Source organism: Cyprinus carpio, chromosome B15, assembly GCF_018340385.1.
Source record: "Cyprinus carpio isolate SPL01 chromosome B15, ASM1834038v1, whole genome shotgun sequence".
NCBI classification, from domain to species: domain Eukaryota; kingdom Metazoa; phylum Chordata; class Actinopteri; order Cypriniformes; family Cyprinidae; genus Cyprinus; species Cyprinus carpio.
This window is the reverse complement of record NC_056611.1, coordinates 7984058-8009746: the sequence shown is the minus strand read 5'-3', so window position 1 is coordinate 8009746 and position 25689 is coordinate 7984058. Positions and strand designations below refer to the sequence as shown.

At 40.2% G+C, this 25689-nt stretch overlaps 1 protein-coding gene across 3 annotated transcripts in view; it reads left to right on the top strand.

Moving 5' to 3' along the window:
- dscamb (Down syndrome cell adhesion molecule b) overlaps positions 1–25689 on the top strand; it is a 142374-nt gene that overhangs the window by 86383 nt on the left and 30302 nt on the right. For 2 of the 3 annotated variants that reach the window (XM_042739094.1, XM_042739093.1), the window contains exons 7-11: positions 1545–1841; positions 4043–4315; positions 9005–9283; positions 9473–9592; positions 13299–13478. In XM_042739094.1, coding sequence (XP_042595028.1) covers positions 1545–1841; positions 4043–4315; positions 9005–9283; positions 9473–9592; positions 13299–13478 — 1149 coding nt within the window. Of the gene's footprint in view, positions 1–1544; positions 1842–4042; positions 4316–9004; positions 9284–9472; positions 9593–13298; positions 13479–15114; positions 15905–25689 lie in introns of those variants that run through there. The other variant, XM_042739095.1, reaches the window with a different exon arrangement.

Genomic DNA, 25689 nt, shown 5'->3' with positions numbered 1-25689 from the left:
TAATGAAGGGTAAATCTAGGTGGATTTTAAAAGTCAATCAGATAAAGTAAACTTAATTGGTAGAATGTTACACAAACATTGGACTTAGGCATGGAAATTGTGGAGCATATGTGTAACTGTAACTGTGCACGTGTTTTAATATAACCCTCTGCTGGACTACTGCTACTCAGCCCTGCAGTTGAAAAGATTTGTTGCTTCAGCTTGGTTGCTGAGGCAACTGTCTCCTATTGCCACAAAACTGCATAAAGAGGATATTGATAATCTATAATGATGTTTAAAAAAAGCCAGGATGATCAGAGAGTAAAGATTTCAATAGCAGTAAAACACAGCTGTATCTTGTTACGTGCCATGCTAAAGGAAAATGGCTGAAGAGATTTGCAAGAAATGTCTGGCTAGGTCTAGTGTTGTTGCTTTTCCATTATCTGTTAGTTACTGTGAATGTGAAGATGTAGTTTCATAATCCTTTTCATAATAATTCATAATCTTTCTGTGTGTGTAAGGATTTGTTCACCTAAGATAAAGCTACATGCAATCTTTAAAGTTTTGCTTAATTCAGACAATTTATCATAACATTTTTTTGAAAATATTCAGAATATGCAAAACGGGCCTAAATGTCAAAGATCATAATTTTGCATATTTTCTGAAAGTTTAAACTGAAATAGCAAAATATTGCATTATACTTTTGAAGAATTGTCATTCAGCTCTTTTCTATGCAGCATCAGTTTAGAAGAACCATAGTCAAACTCCAGGAAGGAAGGAAATAAAACGCATATGTGACCCTGGACCACAAAACCAGTCATAAGGGTCAATTTTTTTGAAATTGAGATTTATATATCATCTAAAAAGCTGCATAAATATTCTTTCCATTAATGTGTGGTTTGCTATGATAGGGAAATATTTGGCCGAGATACAGCTATTTGAAAATCTGGAATCTGAGGGTCCAAAAAAAAAAAAAATTCTAAAAAATTCTATAATCACCTTTAAAGTTGTCCAAATGAAGTTCTTAGCAATGCATATTACTAATCAAAATTTAAGTTCTGATATATTTACGGTAGGAAATTTATAAAATATCTTCATGGAACATGATCTTTACTTAATATCCTAATGATTTTTTGCATAAAAGAAAAATCAATTATTTTGACCCATTCACTGTATTGTTGGCTATTGCTACAAATATATCCTGGCTACTTATGACTGGTTTGGTGGTCCAGGGTCACATATTTAAGTTAATATTTACTGTAAACTCATAGTATCTCTCAAATGTAATTCTTCATTCAACCCATACAAGAAAAAAATGCTGTTTGAACATATCTAGCAGTGGGATATTTTTAAATCTGAATGCAGATGTGAATGATACTTCACGGCAAGCTTTTCAGTAAATAATGACTTTAATTTCAGTTAGTTTAATCACATACACTATTAATAATAAATGCCCTAAAATCAAATAAAACTCAAACCTTCTACTATTATTTATACTCAGTGCTTAGTGCTGTAACCATTTGCAAAAATAAAAAAGCTGTCAAATATTTCTTCCACTTCTCTAGACGGGACGCCAAAGATCCTCTCTGCCTTCAGTGAGAAGGTGGTGAGCCCGAATGAGCCCATATCACTGGTGTGTCACGTGAAAGGAACCCCGCTCCCCACCGTCACCTGGACGTTGGACGACGACCCCGTCATCAAAGACAGCAACCACCGCATGGATCGCATCATCACCACGGAAGGCCACGTGCTTAGCTACCTGAATGTGTCTCACACACAGGTCACCGATGGGGGAGTCTATCGCTGCACCTGCAACAACTCGGCCGGATCGGTCTCCTACCAGGCTCGAATAAACGTAAGAGGTGCTTGTCAGATCAACTCCTCAAAAACACCCACACCACACCACAAGAACACACAACAATTTCACGTTTGATTGGAGATTGTCTGGTTTCTATATGAAAATTTGAGTTAGATGGAGAATTTAATGTTTTAGGTTGTAGTTGCAGGGCAGCCTCCTAAAAGGTACATTCTCATGGTCAACAGCTTTCCGCAAGAAAGCAACTTAAAGTGATTTATTTTCAATGAAATTTGGCACTTTGAAAAAGAACCAGCAGAGAACATTAATGGCAGAATAAAGAGCTTAACTTAATGCAAATGAGAGTGTGGAGACAACCAGTGGGAGTGAAGGCAGTAGAGCTCTTGTGATCCACCTCCTGATAGAGATAGATATTGCAGTCAAATAGGAATGCATAGTATAGAGCAAGAATGTCCAATCCTGCATCGGGAAGGCAAATGTCCTGCAGAGTTTAGCTACAAACATGCCAACGTACTTGCCTGGAAGTTTCTAGTGAGCCTAAAGATCTTGATTCGTTGGTTCAGATGTGTTTAATTAGAGTTGAAGCTAAACACTGTAGAACAGTGGCCCTCCAGGAGTAGGGTTGGACAGTCCTGGTATAGAGTGCAGTAGTGGCTGCTCACTTTTCAGTGACATTGGTCACGCAAGTATTTTATTTTTATTTATTTTTTTCATTCCTTCTCCTATAAGGACTTTTAAAAAGTATTTGGTAAAGCATCATAAGCCATGAACCAAAGTGTGAACATACCATTTAGTTGTTTATTGGAAGTAGGTGTTTGTACTCGATTTTGTCAAGTATCTACTGCCTTTTCTCCAAATGGTCGTTGTTACGTTTTGCTTAGTTACATAAAGTTAACCTCTGCCTGCCCTTAGGGATACTCATCCCATAAATTAAAGTTCTCTAATCATTTACTTATCCTCATGTCATCCCAGACATTTGACTCTCTTCAAATTACACAAACAGAGATTTAAAAAAATAGTGAAATCCATCACTGAGTCTATATAATGCAAGCGGATAGGCCCCTTTAAAGTTAATGCTTCAGAAACGATTGTCCATACGACCCCAGTTAATTAATTTCATATGAAGAGAAATGATTGGTGTGTGTGAGGAAATACTAATATTTGAAACTTTTAAACTATAAACCACTGCTTCCGGCCAGTTGTCATATGAGTTTACGCAACATCAGCATGTTTTGAAGCTTGATGTAAGCGCTTGTTTAAACTCATGTGAGAAGTGATGTGGTACCACAGAGGACCATCAGTTCTCACATGAGTTTCACAAAGTGCTTATACAAACTTTAAAATGTTAGTATTTTAAAGTTGGTTTAAGCGTATATATATATATATATATATATATATATATATATATATATATATATATATATATATATATATATATATATATATATATATATATATATATATATATAGGTTTAAAATATTTCTCTTACACACCTATTGTTTTGCTTTAAAAGACATTTATTTATCAGCTGGGATCGTATGGATCATCATCATGTTTGTTTTACGTGGTTTTTGATATGGGCTTATCGAGAAGGAATATTTTTCTAAAATTCTTTGTTTGTGTTCATTTCAAAAACATAAATATTTGGGATGGCATGATGGTAAATGATAAGCAATTTTTTATTTTTGGGTAGAGTATCGCTTTAAGTTAATCCTTCCACAAGGCTTTGAAGTTAGAATAAATTATTATTAGTCATTTAGTAGTGCTGTCAAATGATTAATCGAGATTAATTGCATCCAAAATAAAAGGTTTTGTTTACATTATATATGTATGTGTACTGTGTATATTTAATATGTATATATAAATACACACACATACAGTATATATATTAAAAATATTTACATGTATATACAATTTTAGATTTATATTCTTATATATTATATTATATATAAATATATTTAATATATAAACATATTTTTCTTAAATATATAAATGCATGTGTTTGTATTCATATATACTGTACATAATAAATATACACAGTATACACACATATGTTATGTAAACAAGAATTTTTATTTTGGATACGATTAATCGTTTGACAGCACTATTATTTAGTTAGTTACTTACAGTGGATTTGTTCAGAATATATAGCTAATAGTTGAAAACGAAATTATTGACACGTAATACATAAGACTTTCAGCTGATTTTCTGAGACACTGTGTACTGATAGTTCTTTCTCGCAACAGGTCCTGCCAGTATTCGACCAATGAAAAATGTCACTGCCATCGCTGGAAGGGACACGTACATTCACTGTCGCATCATTGGTTACCCGTACTACTCTATTAAGTGGTATAAGGATTCCAACCTGCTCCCGTTTAACCATCGCCAACGTGCCTTTGAGAACAATGGCACACTGAAGCTGTCCAATGTGCAAAACTCAGACGAGGGGGAGTACACATGCTACGTGTTGGTGGATCCAGAGAAACAAATTCACAGGAGCGTCCATGTGACAGTGAAAGGTACTGCCATATAATGGTGCTTTTCCAGTGAGTGGTACGACCCGGCTCAGCACGGCTCATTACGGTACGGTACGGCTCGGCTCGCCACGGTTTGTTTCCACTGCAGTTTAGTATCGCTTTAGAGTGGACGGGATTATTCATATCGTTATAGCTGCTTTACTGCCGCGACTCCTAAAAAAAACTTTTTCATTCCGCGTCGCCCCATCAAGCTTTCACTGGATCCACTCCTCTGCTATCAACGAAAGGAACAACAACAAAAATTTTTGGTTATGAAAAAAAGGTGCGCTCGTTCAAAACAGTTGCGTTCGATCCTTCGCTGGCTGTGCTGATTTAAATCTAGCAGTTCTTTTGTGTTTGTGTCGCAAGTTCAGTGACGCAAGTAGTGATGATTCTCTCCGGCCAATCTGTGATCAGCAGAGTTTACACGCCACATTTTGGTAACAGTACGGTTCACTTGGAACCTGAACCGAGGTGGTACTAAAAAAAGTAGCTACATGGTACCAGGTACTGTACCCAGTGGAAAACCCCCCAAAAGTGAACTGTACCGTTCCGTACCATGCAGTGGAAAAGCACCATAAGTCAGCCGTTACAAGAATGCTAGATTTTAATATTGGGACATATTCAATGTTGTTTTTTTAGGGTTAGTATCACTATTGCTCAATCTTATGATCACATTCACAAATACCTAACCCTACCTTGGCACACTTGTCCCACAACATCTGTGCTACATGAAAGATAACTCAAATCATGCGTCTTTTTGAGGAAAGAAGACCAGAATATCAAAGAAATTTTTTGAGAGTAAACATTTTTGACTTGTGGTGCCGTCAAAATCATTTCATTTCAGTTTTGTGGGCCAAAAAAGGCTACTGATAGTAGGTTAGCAATATGACATGGCTCACACCTTTCAAGCCAAACAGCTTACTGTTGGTCAACGCAGCAAATTCATGAATTCATATCAAGACTTGATATGAAATCTCTTTTGGGAACTCAAGTGAAATTTCCAATCACTACATTAAAATGACATTTTAAACTCTAGGCCAGTAAGCAACCACTTAACAACCAAAAATCACCATTACAACCATATATTAATGCAGTAATAACTTTTAAGAAGACCTTATCAACTACATAGCAACATCAACTATACCGTAGCATTATGGAAGCAAGTTTTACATGGAAATGCACACAATTTTTTTTAAGAAAATGTCAAAATATAATGTAAAATATAAATATAATTACTTAATATTACAATGAATTAGTCCAAATTAACTATGAATGAATGTTAAAAATTTATTAGATTTTTATTTGGAAACACTAAGTAGTCTTTTTTTAATATACTGTATATTTGAAATTTATTAATATACTGTTTGAGAGTAAACATTTTTGACTTGTGGTGCCGTCAAAATCATTTCATTTCAGTTTTGTGGGCCAAAAAAGGCTACTGATAGTAGGTTAGCAATATGACATGGCTCACACCTTTCAAGCCAAACAGCTTACTGTTGGTCAACGCAGCAAATTCATGAATTCATATCAAGACTTGATATGAAATCTCTTTTGGGAACTCTTTAACCCTCAAGTGAAATTTCCAATCACTACATTAAAATGACATTTTAAACTCTAGGCCAGTAAGCAACCACTTAACAACCAAAAATCACCATTACAACCATATATTAATGCAGTAATAACTTTTAAGAAGACCTTATCAACTACATAGCAACATCAAACTATACCGTAGCATTATGGAAGCAAGTTTTACATGGAAATGCACACAATTTTTTTTAAGAAAATGTCAAAATATAATTGTAAAATAATAAATATAATTACTTAATATTACAATGAATTATTAGTCAAATTAACTATGACCTGAATGAATGTTAAAAATTTATTAGATTTTTATTTGGAAACACTAAGTAGTCTTTTTTTAATATACTGTATATTTGAAATGTATTAATATACTGTAAAATTGCAATATCATTCCATAACTCATCACTAGAGGCATCAGAGCTTTAATCAAATCCAGATTTCCGTAATTAGGGAGTGGATGCATGTTCATGTAATGTCAATCTCATCCTAGTGAGCATTTGATCACCGCAAAATTGCATATATACATATATACACACACACAGTGTTGCTTGAAAGTTTGTGAACCCTTTAGAATTTTCTATATTTCTGCATAAATATCAACCAATACATAATTAGATTTTCACACAAATCCTGAACGTAGACAAAGAGAATCCAATCAAACGAGGGAGACAAAAATATATACGTTGTCATTTATTTATTGCAAAAAATTATCCGGTGTTAAATATCTGTGAGTGGCAAAAGTATGTGAATCTTTGCTCTCAGTATCTGGTGTGAGCCCACTTTTGCAGCAATAACTGCAAGTAACGTTTCTTGTAACTGCTGATCAGTCCTGCACAATGGCTTGTAGGAATTTTAGCCCATTCCTCAGTACAGAACCACTTCACCTCTGGTGGGTTTCCTCCTTTGAACTGCTTGCTTCAGCTCATTCCACAAAGTTTCTATTGGATTAAGGTCTGGAATTTGACTCAGTCATTCGGAAGCATTAAAAAACATTAACTGTTATTATTCTTTGGTAGAATGACTTGTGTGCTTGGGGTCGTTGTCTTGCTGCATGACCCACTTTCTCTTGAGATTCAGTTCTCGGACAGATGTCCTGACATTTTCCTTCTGAATTTGCTAGTATTATTCAGAATTCATTGTTCCATCAATGATAGCAAGCCATCCCGGACCAAATGCAACAAAACAGGCCCAAACCATGATACTAGCACCACCATGTTTCACAGATGGGATGAGGTTCTTATGTTGGTATGCAGTGTTTTTTTTTTTCTCCAAACGTAACGCTGCTCATTTAAAACATAATGTTCTATTTTGATCTCATCCATCCACAAAACATTTCTCCTGTATTCCTCTGGCTTGTCCACATGATGTTCTTTTTGTAGAGCAGTGGCTTTCTTCTTGTGACTCTGCCATGGACACCATGGTTGTTCAGTGTTCTCCTGATGATGGACTCATAAACATTAACATTAGCCAATGTGAGTAAGGCCTTTAGTTGCTTAGAAGTTAGCCTGCAGTCCTTTGAAACCTAGTGGACTTTTACACGTCTTGCTTTTAGAGTGTTCTTTGTTGGTGGAGCACTCCTGGGGAGAGTTATAGTGGTCTTGAATTTCCTCCATTTGTACACAATCTCTCTGACTGTGGATTGTTGGAGTCCAAACTCTTTAGAGATGGCTTTGAAACATTTTCTAGCCTGATGAACAACATCAACTCTTTTTCTGAGGTCCTCAGATATCTCATTTGTTTGTGCCATGATACACATCCACAAACATGATCAAACTTTGATAGATCCCTGTTCTTTAAATAAAACAGGGCACACACTGACACCTTCTCACTGATTAAAAACACCTCCGAACAGATGGACTCTAATTTCACCTTCAAATTAACAGCTAATCCTAGAGATTCACATACTTTTTCCGCTCACAGATATGTAATATTGGATCATTTTCCTGAATAACTAAATTACAAAGTATATATTTTTATCTCACTTGTTTGATTTGGGTTCTCTTTGTCAACTTTCAGGACTTGAATCTGATCTGATTATTTTTTGGGTTATATTTATGCAGAAATATAGACTATGAGAGGAAAATAACAAATATTCCATGTAATCAATATGAACGCATGTATCAACTGTATGTGCAAAGAATCTCATGTCACTTACCAATTACCCAATTACAAGTTCTACAAAGATGCTAATGGTTTTTACAGGATCTTATAGTTACGGTAATTCCAACATGACAAGCTTTACCTCAAAGCACAATTAGAGCACCAATTAGAAAAATACTTATATTGTTAAAGTTAAAATATATACTAAATATACTGCAAATATTTGATACTGTTGTTATGGAATAACCAAGCAAACTGTTTTTTGAGGGGGGGGGGGGGGGAGAGAATTCAAAGTCATAAAGACAGAAAAAAAACCCTGATGTGATTAAGTTAGCTAATTTGGTCCATTCATGCTTAAAATTCTGATGCGTGCGAAGGGATTCCCTGGAGTCCATTATCCCCATTTTGTTGTGAATTAAATAAGCACTGAAGTGCTGCTTTATTTCAATGTTATTTTAACTCATTGATTCTCAAACGCGACAGGCTGACTAGCACCATGCTTGCAAGGTCCCCGGGGAACGCATTATGCTGAATTTACTGGGAGCTTCTTTATTTTGTCTTTCTTTGCCCTGTTTCTTTCTCATTAGTTCACATTATGCCGCCTCCTCTGTGAAATCTCTAGATTCTGAGCTGTAATGACTTGTTATGAAGGCCGACTGGAGCCTTATTATTGCAAATCACAGATAATTGTACATGCGTGATCACATATGTTCTGTCCACCAGCCCATATTGTGTGCATTCTGAGCTGTTTGTCACAACCACTTAGAACACACCAACCGCTCATTTTACATGTAGCGTTTCTTCATAAAGTTGCATCACATTGGTTATATGATTATATGTATTTGATATAAGGAGACTAGGGACATAAATGTACTGTCATAGCCATACTTTAAATCAAACTATTGCTGTGCAATAATATGTTAATCCAAATTATAACTGCATTGTTTCCTTTGTTTGTGATTTTATGTGGTGGTGCATCTTTCTTACTACTCCGTCTCTCTTTCTCAGTGCCCCCTCTGATCCAACACTCCGACTCTCAGAGTGCTTCCATCGGTCAGCGTGTCTTCATCCCCTGTGTGGTCATATCTGGTGACCTGCCGATGTCTATAACCTGGCATAAAGATGGACGACCAATCAATGCCAGCCTGGGTGTCACCATAGACAACATAGACTTTACCAGCTCATTACGCATTTCAAACCTGTCAGAAATTCATAACGGCAGTTACACCTGTATTGCCCGTAATGAGGCTGCTGCCGTCGAGCATAGCATACAGCTCATCGTTAAAGGTTTGAGATAAATTTATCTATTCTTATTATAATGTAAGAATTTTAATTCTTGCCATATAATTCCATATAATTTTTGAATTATTTAGGTCCCATTTTCTATTATGTTTATAAAAAGGAAAATCTTTTAGATTTTCAATGTTGCTTTTATATTATACGTGTTTTTAAAAATAACATTCTTTTTATGCTCAGTTCCGCCACATTTTGAGGTACAGCCAAGAGACCAGGATGGCATATATGGGAAATCAGTGATCCTGAATTGTTCGGCAAAGGGAAACCCAATCCCCACTATAGTATGGAACCACTCAAAAGGTATGCTAGTATTTGCAAATATGTAATTGTATATTATTTATTGAGTATTTTTCCTTACAGTGAAAATGCTTTGGACAGGGTCTGTCAAGATTCGTCCATAAAAGTTGTCCATCATCTCTTATGTTTTGCGTTTTGCATCATGTAAGCAGCCCAAGACAAAGCCTTGGGGAACACCAGAATTTATTTTATTTTATTTGTGCTCTGTCCCTTTACAAGAAAATAGTATTTTGCAGATGGAATGCTCAAAAATTTGTATAAATTACCCAGAATTTCAAGGGCAGTATATGGTCATAATGAAAACAATATTCTGATATTCTGATATTGCAAATATGTAATTGTATGTTATTTCTTGTACATTACCAGTGTCTATGGCCAAAAATACAAAATAATGTAATAAATATGAAATATTCTTGCAATAAGAATTTCTGTGAAGAAACTGGTGAATCTCACAAAAAGATTTCCAGGTTACATTTTTTTTCTTCAAAATCCAGAGGGAAAAAAATGCATAAAAAATAAGCCTTTGTGCATTGGAATAAGCATATTTTCCTCTCAAATATATTTCATTTATTAACACCAACTATTTCCAGCTGTTATTATTATTGTTATTATTCACGCACTGTGTATGTACAGAACAGCTGCATATGAACAAATATACAGGTCCTTCTCAAAAAATTAGCATATTGTGAAAAAGTTCATTATTTTCCATAATGTAATGATAAAAATTAAACTTTCATATATTTTAGATTCATTGCACACCAACTGAAATATTTCAGGTCTTTTTTATTGTTTTAATACTGATGATTTTGGCATACAGCTCATGAAAACCCAAAATTCCTATCTCAAAAAATTAGCATATCATGAAAATGTTCTCTAAACAAGCTATTAACCTAATCATCTGAATCAACTAATTAACTCTAAAACACCTGCAAAAGATTCCTGAGGCTTTTAAAAACTCCCAGCCTGGTTCATTAACTCAAAAACCGCAATCATGGGTAAGACTGCCGACCTGACTGCTGTCCAGAAGGCCATCATTGACACCCTCAAGCGAGAGGGTAAGACACAGAAAGAAATTTCTGAAAGAATAGGCTGTTCCCAGAGTGCTGTATCAAGGCACCACAGTGGGAAGTCTGTGGGAAGGAAAAAGTGTGGCAAAAAACGCTGCACAACGAGAAGAGATGACCGGACCCTGAGGAAGATTGTGGAGAAGGACCGATTCCAGACCTTGGGGGACCTGCGGAAGCAGTGGACTGAGTCTGGAGTAGAAACATCCAGAGCCACCGTGCACAGGCGTGTGCTTTTGAACCAGAAACAGCGGCAGAAGCGCCTGACCTGGGCTACAGAGAAGCAGCACTGGACTGTTGTTTAGTGGTCCAAAGTACTTTTTTCGGATGAAAGCAAATTTTGCATGTCATTCGGAAATCAAGGTGCCAGAGTCTGGAGGAAGACTGAGGAGAAGGAAATGCCAAAATGCCTGAAGTCCAGTGTCAAGGACCCACAGTCAGTGATGGTCTGGGGTGCCATGTCAGCTGCTGGTGTTGGTCCACTGTGTTTTTATCAAGGGGCAGGGTCAGTGCAGCTAGCTATCAGGAGATTTTGGAGCACTTCATGCTTCCATCTGCTGAAAAGCTTTATGGAGATGAAGATTTCGTTTTTTCAGCACGACCTGGCACCTGCTCACAGTGCCAAAACCACTGGTAAATGGTTTACTGACCATGGTATTACTGTGCTCAATTGGCCTGCCAACTCTCCTGACCTGGAACCCCATAGAGAATATGTGGGATATTGTGAAGAGAAAGTTGAGAGACACAAGACCCAACACTCTGGATGAGCTTAAGGCCACTATCGAAGCATCCTGGGCCTCCATAACACCTCAGCAGTGCCACAGGCTGATTGCCTCCATGCCACGCCGCATTGAAGCAGTCATTTCTGCAAAAGGATTCCCGACCAAGTATTGAGTGCATAACTGAACATAATTATTTGAAGGTTGACTTTTTTTGTATTAAAAACACTTTTCTTTTATTGGTCGGATGAAATATGTTAATATTTTGAGATAGGAATTTTGGGTTTTCATGAGCTGTATGCCAAAATCATCAGTATTAAAACAATAAAAGACCTGAAATATTTCAGTTGGTGTGCAATGAATCTAAAATATATGAAAGTTTAATTTTTATCATTACATTATGGAAAATAATGAACTTTTTCACAATATGCTAATTTTTTGAGAAGGACCTGTAAATAGAACAGCTACTATTTGAGTGATAAACAGTACAGCTGTTCTAAAGTTGCAATTATACTATTGGCAAGGTTTTGTTTAAGTTCCAGTAAACCTAAACTAGGACCACATAATGAAGGGGACCCAACGCAGACATATTTGGGGTGTACATAACTTTAGTCAGATTTAGGGGTGATCTGGACAGGTGGGCTGGGCACAGGTGTGTGATTGCATTGAGGCCATGGTCAAAGAAGCTGGATTACTGGATTAGAGCAGGAGCAGGTAACTCGCTCGACCTTGATTGCTCCTGAAGGGGACTGAGTGTTTGAAGCCCTCACTACACATTGTAGATGAAAGCTCACAAATGGAAATCCATATACACAACGAAAAAACGGGCTGCACAATGGGAGGGTGTCATTAAACAGGGCTTGGATGAAAGAAAAGAGGATCAGATGGAGTCCATGAGGTTAGAGAGGCATTGAGGGTAAAGGAGTGCTTTTTCTAGTTTGAAGATGTTGCATTATTTGAAATCAAATTTCTACATTCAGAAAATAAATTTCTATCTGCTTTCTAAAATGAATGGAGTTTCAGTTATAATGTTCTTTATGTTACATATATGTTTTTCAACACTTCATAACCAGATACATCATTCCAACATCTAGAAATGTTCAGTACAGCGTACACCTTTTATCTAACATAAGAGCAGGTCCATTTCTAAATGTGCAAGGCTTCTGGTGTCATCTGCTTTCGGTTATTTTTAGCTATCCAAAAAAATGTGTGTGATATTGCAAACTGCTATTTCTTGCTATATTGTTTTGATGTATTGCCATACATTAATTATAAACACGCTGATAAGTAGCACAAATAGTTTTACTGTTTACCGCACCTATAGTGGCTAATGAATCAGATGTCTTGTACATTCACAGAAAATATCTTATTTCCACATTGCAAACTAAGGTGGATATCCTGAAAGTCTGTACCTATTTTCCTTGACAGTTAAGATTATTTTATTTTGATACCCAGACAGGCTGTAGCTTTGTCAGATTAAGTTGCTCATGTGGTATTATGGTTTATTTAATATAACTGAATCCCACAGTGTCATCTAATCCTAATCCAGACATGACACACCAGATACAAAACAATTCCCCTCAGAAATCTTCAAATCCAATAAAGAAATCATCGGATGTAAACACAACATAACTGGTCATAATTGATCATAAAAAAGGGTGTAATGCTATTGGATTATCAGATTTTTAAGATCACAGTAAAACATATCGAAGCCACATTGCCTCATGAAGGAGTCATTTTTGTTTTGTTATGCTAGAATGAAATGTGTTTTAGTGAAGCCTTTTTTAAATAAAATATTTGTTAAATTCAATTAAATTAAACATTATACATTCATTATAAATTTCTACATATTAAAAATATAAATATACAACGTTTCTAAATATATAGTGTATATAGACCTTAGATTGTTTCCCTTTTCTATCTCAGGTTCTGGTGTACCTCAGTTCCAGCCCATCGTCTTGAATTCTGGCTCACGTATCCAGCTCCTGGAGAAGGGCTCTCTGCTCATAAAACACGTCCTGGAGGAAGATGCTGGATTTTATCTGTGCAAGGTCAGCAATGACGTGGGAGCAGATATCAGCAAGAGCATGTACCTCACCGTTAAAAGTAAGACCCTGTCAAGTGGAGTGTGCTGATTGTGTGTGTGTGTGTGTGTGTGTGTGTGTGTGTGTGTGTGTGTGTGTGTATGAGTAACATAACGTATGTTGATTGTGATGCGATCAAATTGCTATTAATAGACATGTATTATATCTAAATGTTTTTTGTTCTTTTTGTTTGGTCTGTGCCACTCTATCTAAGGAGTGTATGTGTGCATGTGGGACTGAGTGTGTGTCTGGGCCCGAGGGTCTTCTGCCCTGTTGACTGCTGTGTATGTGAACTGTTTATTTGTTGAGCAGGCATAGACTTACATCCCCTCCATTAAACCCACTACACAGCATTTTTGCCCACTCTGGCATGAGGAGAACCAACAGAGCAGTGCCACCAGTAGCCACTATTCAAATTATGTCACTTTCCTTTTGTCTAAACATCACAACCCATTCAGATCAGCAAAAATGAACTACTGAAAATTAAAATGAAATAAAGACTGTATTTTTCCTTACATTGAAAATGATTTGAGATAGGGTCTGTTAAGATTCCGCCATAAAAGTTGTCCATCATCTCTTTTGTTTTGTGTTTTGCATCATGTGACCAGCCCAAGACAAAGCCTTGGGGAACACTAGAATTTATTTTATTTTATTTGTGCTCTGTCCCTTTAAAAGAAAATAGTATTTTGCAGATGGAATGGTCAAAAATTTGTTTAAATTACCCAGAATTTTAAGGGCAGTATATGGTCATAATGAAAACAATATTCTGATATTCCCCTGGTGCATACAGTATTTAGATGGACTAGTGCAGTGCAGTGAATCTGCATTATTTCAGTCTTCAGTCAAATATAATTTCTCTCTCTTTTTTTTTTTTTGTTCAGTGAAAATATGTAACATCCTTAAAAACTATACATTAAAAGTAAAACAGAAGGTATTAAAATATTACAACTAATACAAATACTACTCCGGTGAGACAAGTGTGTTAGATGGTTAAGTCCAATTTTTAATTCGATCAGTTGATTCATTCAAAAGAGCTGACACAAAAGAACATGATTCATGATTCAGATAGTCTTGCTTCTCTCATGGACTCTCATAAATGCACCAAAAGAGCTAGAGGGGATTTCAAGATATTCATGAACAATGATTTACATTTTTTTAATTTTTTTCTCACACAATCACTAAGAATTTTTTTTTAATATACCTTGTGTTCTTTTTCTCTTCTGCTTTTCACTTCTTTATAGTGCACTATTCTATTTTGTCATTTTGTATAGAATGTCTTTTATGAAAAATTGCTTGTGATTTTCCTTATTTGTAAGGTGCTTTGGATAAAAAAAAACATCTGCTAAATGATTCATATTATATCTACTAATCAATATCTGCTAATAAGTCATATTATCTTAAACACACACATGCACACACACACACACACTATATATATATATATATATATATATATATATATATATATATATATATATATATATATATATATATATATATATATTTCAGTGTAGGATTGTTGCGTATTTTAAAAATATAGACAGACTTGATGTTCAATTAACAGTCATTAATGACCGAAAAGGTGCTTTGCTTCTTGTTTTCTTTTATATCATCATCTCTCTCCTTGTGTGGGTCTCGTGGCACTCCCTCGCCTTCAGTATCAGAGAACATACTCAGACTGTGACCAATTGTGCAAGAAAAAGGGGGAATTGCTTCAGCATGGCAGCCTGCTGCACTCCACCAACCACACACACACACACACTCGTGCTGCCCCTCCCAATCTAGAGAATATACTTCACTCCATTGGCCTGCACAGAGAAGGCAATGAGTGTGTGTGTTTGTGAGAGAGAAGGGGGTAGATGGCCCACTCAGGCGTGGCAATGTGACGAGGTGGCCTAGTTTCCCAGGGTGCCCCTGTACTGGTGATAAAATGAGGGCTGAAATGGATTATATACACCCAGAGTTGCTGCTGCAGCCTCTGTATTCATACGGCATGATACGCCATACACACTAATCATATTCAACATGGCCATCAAAGTGGAAAATACAAATGGAGTTATCATAGTTAATTCACACCTAGCCATAAATATTGGTCAAAATTACCAAGAATATTTTGCTGTGTGCACACTGAAAGAATGTGAATGTGTGATTACAGTTTTGTCATTTTTATAGTTTTACACACTGTATAAAAATATAAATATTTACCTATTTTGGCTCCAAGTTCATTGACAGTTCCGCCACTATAACGAGTTTCTGAATCTCCATCAGACGATCAATTTTCATTCCTTTTATCCCATGTGCGTCTCTAAACACAATTTATATGCTTCATTGAACTGACAATAAAGACCATTAAAGGCTACGGTACATATGCGCCACGCTCTGACTCATCTTTTGTTTGTGTGTGCATGTGTGTGTGTGGAAAGAGAGATAAATATTATTTGCATGCTTGCGTTGATTACTTTCTTGTTTAAATGTGATGCTTTCCTTTCAAGACAGTAGCTGAACATATTTGAATCAGGTTTTAGTAGATCACACGCACAAAAATAGCTACTTTTCTGAGAATCTGGAGTTTTGAACAGTAGCAAATTAATGTTATGTTTGTCAATAGAGAGGAAGATTATTAAATTTCAACCCTGTTACCTGATTTTTTTTTAACAGTAAACAGTTATCGTGAAAATTTGTTCTGTCATGAAAACTCTCTGAGGCTATAGCAAGGTAATGTACATGACAATGTTAATGTGTTTGGTCTTGGCGGAATAGATCTGCTACGCTGCTGCTGCGGCAGAGCAAGTACTGAGACTTGCTACTGCCAATACATCCACAACATAATGCTGTGAGCATGTAAGAAATACTGCTGCCGCATATATAACATATGTGACCCTGGACCACAAAACCAGTCTTAAGTAGCACGAGTATATTTGTAGCAATAGCCAACAATACATTGGGTGGGTCAAAATTATCGATTTTTCTTTTATGCCAAACATCATTAGGATATTAAGTAAAGATCATGTTCCATGAAGATATTTTGTAAATTTCCTACCATAAATATATTAAAACTTAATTTTTGATTAGTAATATGCGTTGCTAAGGACTTCATTTAGACAACTTAAAAGGCGATTTTCTTGATATTTAGATTTTTTTGCACCCTCAGATTCGTCTCTGGTTACTTGACTGTAACCCTGTTCCCTGAAAAAGTGGGATGAGATGCTGCGCTCAATAGCGCTATTGAGAACATTCTTTGTTCAACCGGTTGTTGAAGCATGTGTGTCAAACGTGCCAAAGTTTGGCTTAAATAACCTCGGTTAGGTGACGTCACTCGATTATGATCACCTGGAGGTAATAAATAGGCATGAAACGGAAACATCCTCAGGTCAAATTTTTGCCTGAAAAGACATCCTGTCACGCTTACAGTGCGGCATTGAGGCACGGCGTCTCGTTCCAGCTTTTTCAGGGAACAGGGTTACAGTCAAGTAACCCGAGATGTTCCCTTATCAAAAGCTACTCTTGATGCTGCGCTCAGTAGCGCTACTGGGAACACCTGTAGAAAATGAGATGGGTTGGATGTGTATTGATGTTTTTTGTGGTGTGTGAGTGTATGGATTGAAGGTGTTTTGTAGTTTGTTTTGGGATGTTGACTCGAGGACACGTGAGCCCAGAGTAGCATGGACATCCAAACTATAGAATCTGACAAATGTGTGCGGAGAGGACCAACCTGCCACATCACACACTTGCTGCAAGGGCGCAAGAGCACGTACTGGACACAGTAAGTGAAGTCTTTCCTGCTCTGGTGTCATAAACGGCGGAGGACAGAAGGCTTCAAGAACGACAGGATGTATGGTCAAGAAAGGAACTTTTGGAAGATAGTTAGGGTGAGAATGCGAAATAACTTTGACTCGCCCAGGAGCAAAGTCTAAACAGGATGGCAGGAGTGACACAGCCTGTAAATCCCCAATTCTCTTTAGAGAAGTAATGGCCATATGAAAAACCATCTTTAGAGTCAGAAGCCTGGCAGGCGCTGATTCTAATGGTTCGAAAGGGGTGCCAGCCAGCCCCTCGAGCACTATGGCTAAATCCCATGAAGGGACCGTAGCTCTAGTGAGTGGCCTCAACCACTTAGCTCCATGAATGAAGTGGGCTACTAGAGGGTGCTTTCCCACAGAAACCCCGTCAATCAAAATATGCCAAACCGAAATAGCGGCCATGTAGGTTATGAGAGTACTAGGGCATGTGCCTGAGGACAATTTCTCTTGCAGAAACTCCAGCACTGAAACAATTTGGCAGTGAACCGGGTCTACATGGCGTGTCATGCACCAACCCTCGAAAACACACCATCTGAGGGCATAAGTTCTTATAGTGGAGGGATCCCTAGCGCTTATAATAGTCTCTATTACATTGGCTGGAAGGCCAGCATTTTTTAGTTGGTCCCCCTCAGGGGCCAGAATAAGTAGGGATCAGGTAATGAGTAACAGCGGTGCAGATAAACAATCAACGGAGACGCCCACATGAAACAATCAGTGCTGACGAGCGACACACACAAACTCCACCCACATAGTGCAAACCCGAGTTTACCAACCGTGACAGTACCCTCCCCTCTAGGAATGCCTCATGGCGTTCCCAGCCGACCCTCCCTGTCGATTGTAATCATCAATCAGGGAATGATCCAGTATGTCCCTAGCAGGTACCCAACTCCTCTCCTCCGGACCGTAACCTTCCCAGTCCACCAAGTACTGAAATCCTCGTCCCCTCCGTCTCGAGTCCAGAATACGATTAACCAAATATATGGGTTCCCCATGTATGAGATGCAGCGGCGGGGGAACCGGGGTGGGCGGGTTAATTCGTGAATAAAACACAGGTTTGATTTTGGACACATGGAAGGCGGGATGAATCCTCCTGTACGCCGGAGGTAGTTTGAGGCGGACTGTCACCGGACTAATGATCTTGGTGACAGGGAAGGGGCCAATAAATTTGGGAGCTAATTTATTAGAAACGGAACGGAGAGGAATGTTATTAGTAGAAAGCCACACCTTTTGACCCACAACGTATAAAGGGAGGCTTAGACCGGTGGCGATCGGCTTTGGCCTTGGTACACACCCTCACTTGGAGCAGAGTCTCACGGGCTCTGGTCCATGTGCGGTGGCACCTCTGGACAAATGTGTGAGCAGAGGGGACCGCGACTTCAGATTCCAGACTAGGAAAAACAGGTGGCTGGTAACCTAAACTACATTCAAACGGAGAGAGGCCGGTGGATGACACTGGTAGCGAGTTATGAGCGTACTCAACCATAGAGAGTTGCTGACTCCAGGAAGAAGGATTCTTGGAGACCAAACATCACAACGTTCTCTCCAAATCCTGGTTGGCCCGCTCAGACTGACCATTGCTCTGCGGATGGTAACCCGAAGACAGACTAACCGTCGCTCCCAACAATTTACAAAACTCCCTCCAAAATTTGGACACAAATTGGGATCCCCTGTCAGAAACCACGTCTACCAGGAGGCCATGTAACCAAAAGACGTGATCAATCACAGTGACCGCTGTCTCCTTGGCTGAAGGTAATTTGGGCAAGGGAATGAAATGTGCCGCCTTCGAGAATCGATCCACTATGGTCAAAACGACCGTCATGCCATTACAGGGCGGGAGGGCAGTAACAAAATCTAGAGCGATGTGGGACCAGGGTCTCGAAGGGACAGACAGCGGTTGAAGAAACCCATCCGGAGGTCGGTTAAACATCTTACCACTGGCGCAAACGGAGCAGGCCAACACAAAATCATGAATGTCGCGAGCCATAAGTGGCCACCAGAATCGTTGCTTTACCAAACATCTAGTGCGGCTTATTCCTGGATGACAAGTGACATTGGAGCAGTGACCCCATCAAATCACATCGTACCGTAACCCCTCCAGAACAAACAAACGGTTCGGTGGACACCCAGGCAGAGGCATTACCCCTTCTAAGGCTGTCTTGACCTTCGATTCGACCTCCCATATGAGTGATGAGATGACTATGTTCTCAGGTAAAATACACTCGGGAGTCACCGGGCGTTCGGATGTATCAAAAATACGTGACAAAGAATCGGGTTTGACATTTTTGGAACCCGGGCGGTACAATAGAGAAAAATCTAAATGACCGAAAAACAGTGCCCACCGAGCCTGCCTGGAGTTGAGTCTTTTGGCAGTTCTAATATACTCTAAATTCTTATGATCAGTCCAGACGATGAAAGGTATCCCCGACCCTTCCAACCAATGACGCCACTCCTCCAATGCTAATTTGACGGCCAACAACTCTCTGTTACCAATGTCATAATTACGTTCGGCAGGAGATAAACGATGGGAAAAAAACGCGCAAGGATGCATCTTTTTGTCTGAGGCAGCGCGTTGGGAAAGAACTGCACCTACTCCCACCTCTGATGCGTCGACCTCCACCATGAACTGACATGTGGGATCAGGGGCGACTAAGATGGGAGCCGAAACGAAGCGGCTCTTGAGGTTGGAAAATACAGTTTCGGCTGTATTCGACCACCTGAACGTAGTTCTGGGGGAGGTCAAGGCAGTCAGAGGTGAGACTAGTTGGCTGAAACTGCGAATAAAATGCTGATAAAAATTGGCGAACCCCAGAAACCGCTGTAGGGCCTTACAGGAATCTGGACTTGGCCAATCTATCACAGCCTTAACCTTGTCAGGATCCATACGTATTCCCTCAGACGAGACGATGTAACCTAGGAAGGAAACAGACTGTGCATGAAATACGCATTTCTCTGCCTTGACAAAAAGCCCATTCTCTAGTAACCTCTGGAGCACTCGTCTGACGTGTTGCACGTGTTCCTGGAGAGACGAGGAGAAAATCAGTATGTCATCCAGGTAAACATATATGAACTGATCTACCATGTCTCTCAACACGTCATTAACGAGTGCCTGGAAAACCGCAGGTGTGTTGGAGAGCCCAAACGGCATCACCAAATATTCAAAGTGCCCTCTGGGAGTGTTAAAAGTGGTTTTCCATTCATCCCCCTTCCTGATGCGGACCAAATGATAAGCGTTACGTAAATCCAATTTTGTGAAGACGGATGCTCCCTGTAACCTCTCGAAGGCTGAAGACATCAATGGCCAAAGGATATGTATTCTTTACTGTGATGTTGTTCAGCTCTCTGTAATCAATACAAGGTCGCAGAGAACCATCCTTCTTCCCCACAAAAAAGAATCCCGCCCCCGGTGGAGAAGAGGAAGTGCGGATGAACCTTGATGCTAGAGAATCAGAAATATATTTCTCCATGGCCTCCCTCTCAGGAACAGAAAGAGAGTAAAGCTTGCCCTTAGGCGGAGACTTACCTGGAACTAACTCTATAGCACAGTCATAGGGACGATGCAGAGGAAGAGAAGCAGCACGGGACTTACTGAACACCTCCTTCAGGTCCAGGTACTCAGCGGGCACGTTTGACAAAACCGTGGCCTCCTCCTGAAACACAGAAACAGACACAGCAGGACAAGCAGAGACCAGACAAGACTCATGACAACATTCACTCCACGAGGTGATAGTGTTGGAACCCCAATCCACTCGTGGGTTGTGTTTGACCAGCCAGGGGTGACCAAGGATGATGGGTGCCACAGGGGAGTCCATGGGGAGGAAGGGGATGTTCTCTGTGTGGTTGCCAGAGGTGAGAAGGGTAATAGGACCAGTGGTGTGGGTGATGTAGGGCAGTTCCTGGCCATTGAGTGCGCTGACGGTGATCTGATGTGACAGCGGAGTGATCAGGAGTCTCAGGTGTTGTGCAAGAGTAGTGTCCATGAAGTTACCTTCTGCTCCCGAGTCCAGAAGGGCGTGACAGGGGTGCGTGTTGTTGGCCCATCTCAGTTTCACCGGAAGGAGAGTGGATGTTGTTGAGGACTTCCCGGCAGAGATCCCACCTGATAGTAGCCTCAAATTTACTACCGGGCTGGCTCTTTTACTGGGCAGGAGAGTAGAAAATGTCCAGAGCCGCCACAATACAGGCACAGTCCTCAGGACCTCCGCCTCTCTCTCTCCTCCCGGGTCAGTCAAGCTCTACCCACCTGCATGGGTTCGTGATCGAAAACGGGACCGGCCGTGTTCTCTCGACTCTCCACTCTCAAGGGTGCTGGGAAGACAGGCATGCGCCCCCAGGCGCTTGATGCGAGCATCCACGCGGAGCGCCAAGTCGATGAGTCCATTAAGGCTGGTTGGCAACTCGAGGAGGTAGATCTCCTTGTGAACACGGTCGGCCAACCATGCAGGAACATATCCCACTGCGCCTCCTCGTTCCACTTGCACGCGGCCGCCAAGGTGCGAAAACGGATGGAGTAATCCGCCACAGAGAGATTCCCCTGCTTGAGCTCCGCCAGCTCGCGTGCCGCCTCCTTCCACGGCACGGTCGAATACCCTCTTCATTTCCTCAGAGAGGGAGTGGAATGAGGTGCAGCATGGATCTCGGTTCTCCCACACCGCCGTTCCCCACAGGGCAGCCCTCCCGGAAAGCAGAGTCAGCACGAACGCCACCTTGGACTCCTCGGTCTGAAAGGTGCGAGGCTGCACAGAGAAATGCATGGAACACTTGGTTAGAAATGTTCTGCAGTAGTTAGGCTCACCGGAGTAGCTCTCGGGAACTGGTAGGTGCGGTTTGGGTCGGTAGCTGGGTTCGGCGATAGCCCGGGGAACCGACGGTGCGGGTGGCGCAGCGGGAGTAGTCAACTGTTGGATCTGCTGGGTGAGCTCGGACACCTGTGTCACCAGTGCTTGGACAGCGCGTCCGGTGTTGACGATGCTCTCCTGCTGCTGATCCATGCGGTTGACACTGTGGTGAATGAATTCGGAGAGTGACGTAGAACTTGCTGCTTCCATGTTTGGTCAGAGCGTTCTAGCGTGAAACAAGAATGTTTATTGAAGTTAGGTACACAGTCAATCCAGGTGGAAACAACAGGTGGTCGCGGCGATGACTGACGGTGATCCAGGAAGTGGCAGTGAGGTGAGGCAGCAGGAGAGTGTGACACAGGCCTGAGATGAGCAATCCGTGGTGGTGAGTAGTTGCATCCGGTGGTGAAGAGTGGACGGGGTTCCAGGGGTCAGACGAGCAGTGATGATGAAAACACAGAGAAACAGGAACGAGAAACCAGGCAAACGAACGGGAGACTTCAAACAACGCTATGACAAACACAAGACGAAAGACAGGGCAATAAGTAGGGATCGGGTAATGAGTAACAACTGGTGCAGATGAACAATCAACGGAGATGCCCACATGAAACAATCAGTGCTGACGAGCGACACACACAAACTCCACCCACATAGTGCAAACCCGAGACCACGGTTTACCAACCGTGACACAAACCAATCGTCCGATTGGATCTGAGAAACAATCATCTTGATTGTTAGCATTTTGAACTTGTATGTTCTGAGGTAGCAGTTCAGCCCACAAAGATCTAAAATTGGACGCAGCCCTCACAGTCCTGGGCACACAAGCCTCAGGATTTTTTCTGGGAGGAGATGATGATCCTCAGGTCCAGTCTCTTTGAGGTGAACTGTGAAGCGAGGCAAGCCGCAGCCCAGTCTCCACGAGGGGGTGCTCGGCTGGCACACTCTCTTTTTGCGCTACACGCCCCAAAGGAACCGGACCTGGTTGGGACCGGGTAGCCGACGGTCCCAACTCTTGAGCACGGAGGGGAAGAAACCTCACAAATGGTTCCTCATAGAGTTTCGCCTCCCGAAACCTAGTGTTGATGGCGTCGCCAAATAGGCCAGAAGGTGAGATGGGGACATCAAGGAGGAAAGCGCGGTCTCTGTCCTTGATGCCCATGAGGTTGAGCCACAGATGTCTCTCCATGGAAACCATGGCAGGCATAGAATGGCCATTGGCACGGGCCGTCTGCTTGGTTGCATGGAGAGACAGATCTGTGGCCCAGCGAAGTTCTAAAAACACCTCTTCATCGACTGACTTGCCTGTGCTCGGCTGTCAGCAGGTCAGCCTGGTATGTTTGCAGAACCAACATAGTGTGCAAAGCAGCACCAGCCTGACCCGCTGCTTGAAAGCCTTTCCCCAGCAGTGAAGATGTTATTCTGCATGGCTTGGTGGGGAGAGTTGCTTTCTATAGTGATGATGAACTCCCAGGAGAGAGATAGCCCACGAGTGTCTCTTCAATTTGGGGCAGCCAGATTGACACGTGATCCCCAGGACCTTGCAGAGGGAGCAGCGGCTCGCTGCCCTCTAAAGAAGGAGAGCCGCGTGCGAAGCACTTTGATCGAGAGAAGATCACAGTGCTCGCATTCTCCCTTGAGCCCTAGGGCAGCGAGCTCTTCCCCCAAACACTCAAAGCAGAAAGCATGGAGATCATCTTCAGAGAGCAGCCTCTGACAAGGAGGCAAACATCTCCTCTCAAGATCTGCCATCGTGAGTAGTCTATTATTTTTATACTACTTCTCTTCCTGCTTGCCCTTTTTTTCTTTCTTTTTCTTTTCTTCTCTTTTTTGTTTTACAAACACACACACACAACAATGCAGTCCTTGAAGACAAAAAGACCTGAGGATGTTTCCGTTTCATACCTATTTATAACCTCCAGGTGTTCGTAATCGAGTGACGTCACCTAACCAAGGTTATTTAAGCCAAACTTTGGCATGTTTGGCACACATGCTTCAACAACCGGTCAAACAAAGAACATATTCAATAGCGCTATTGAGCGCAGCATCGAGAGTAGCTTTAGATAAGGGAACTAGATTTTTAAATAGTTGTATCTCAGCCAAATATTGTCCTATACTAACAAACCATGCATCAATGAAAAGATTATTTATTCAGCTTTCAGATGATGTATAAATCTCAATTTCGGACAATTGACACTTAAGACTGGTTTTGTGGTCCAGGGTCACATATATGAAATACCCCTCACATAGCATACATGAATCACCCCATAGCAGATCTATACAGGTGGAGCTGGGGAAGGAGAAGGGTTTCTGAAGCATGCTGCAACTGCTAAAGCAAACACTAGCCAAGTATTTGAATGTTGAGCAGCAAGCTTATTGGCTGCTGATACGAAAGGAACAAATCAGCTGCGCGGCGTGATATTGATGTAATTAAATCTGATTGTGTTACACCTATCGGACTGCGCCATCTAGAGTTTTATGATAGAACTTTGGATATATTTCTGGAAATATTAGCATTATTTTTCTAATAATTATATTTTATTTATTTATTTACATTTAGTCATTTAGAAGACACTTTTATCCAAAGCGACTTACAAATGAAGACAATGGAAGTAATCAAAATCAACAAAAGAGCAATGATATGCAAATACTATAACAAGATGTGTATTTATTTATTTATTTGTTTGTTTGTTTGTCATTCGCACTTAGTGGGTGCTTCTATCCAAAGTGATTTTTGACGTATTAATGTATTACCTGTATTAATGCACTCAGTGTATATTGATTTTATCAATTAATGCATACCCTAAAAATAGAGACCTATGGCTGCTAGCATTATTCATCAGAGTAGGCTAAACAATATGATAACACTACATAATTATTGAAAGGATATTTATATAAACATCAGCATTAAATTCTGTATGAAAAAAACCCTTGTACCTGTCCAACTGCTAACCTCATCGCTTTATCACAGTGTTAACCATTTTAAAGAATTGTACAGATATTTAATATAATGTCTCTTTTCAAAACTGTAAAGACTTATTTCACAGAATAGCTTTAAAACACATCCATGTTGCTTGTGAAAGACAATATTTACTAACACATGTTGAATATCAAACTCTCTCCTGTGGCTTTTCCTGGTTTGTTTAATAATAGTTAGGTGCTGTTCTATGGCGGCTAAAATGAATAAAGGGAGATTCTGTTTGATGTGCGGTTATACCTGCCATCAGTGCTCCCCCCTCTCTCTTTATTGCAGTAGCCTGTAATATTGCTGGATATTAAAAATATACATCAACTAAGCTGTTATGGGAATACCATTTAGAGCCCCTCTTGCCTGAAGCCCCTCTCGTGCTGACTGCAAGACTTTAAATGAGATTATACACACTCTTTTGGATGTGCACTAAGGAGAATTTCTTTCTGAGGAGAACTGTCATCATATTGTGACCCACATTGTATTCAATATCAATATCATATGAAATGCACTATAGTGAAAAAACTGCAACAGTGAGATTCCTTAAGTTAAAGTCCTTTTAATTTTCTCCAGCGAAATTGATTTTTAGTAATAATGTGTATAAACTTTACGATACAGACCCAGCAAGATTGT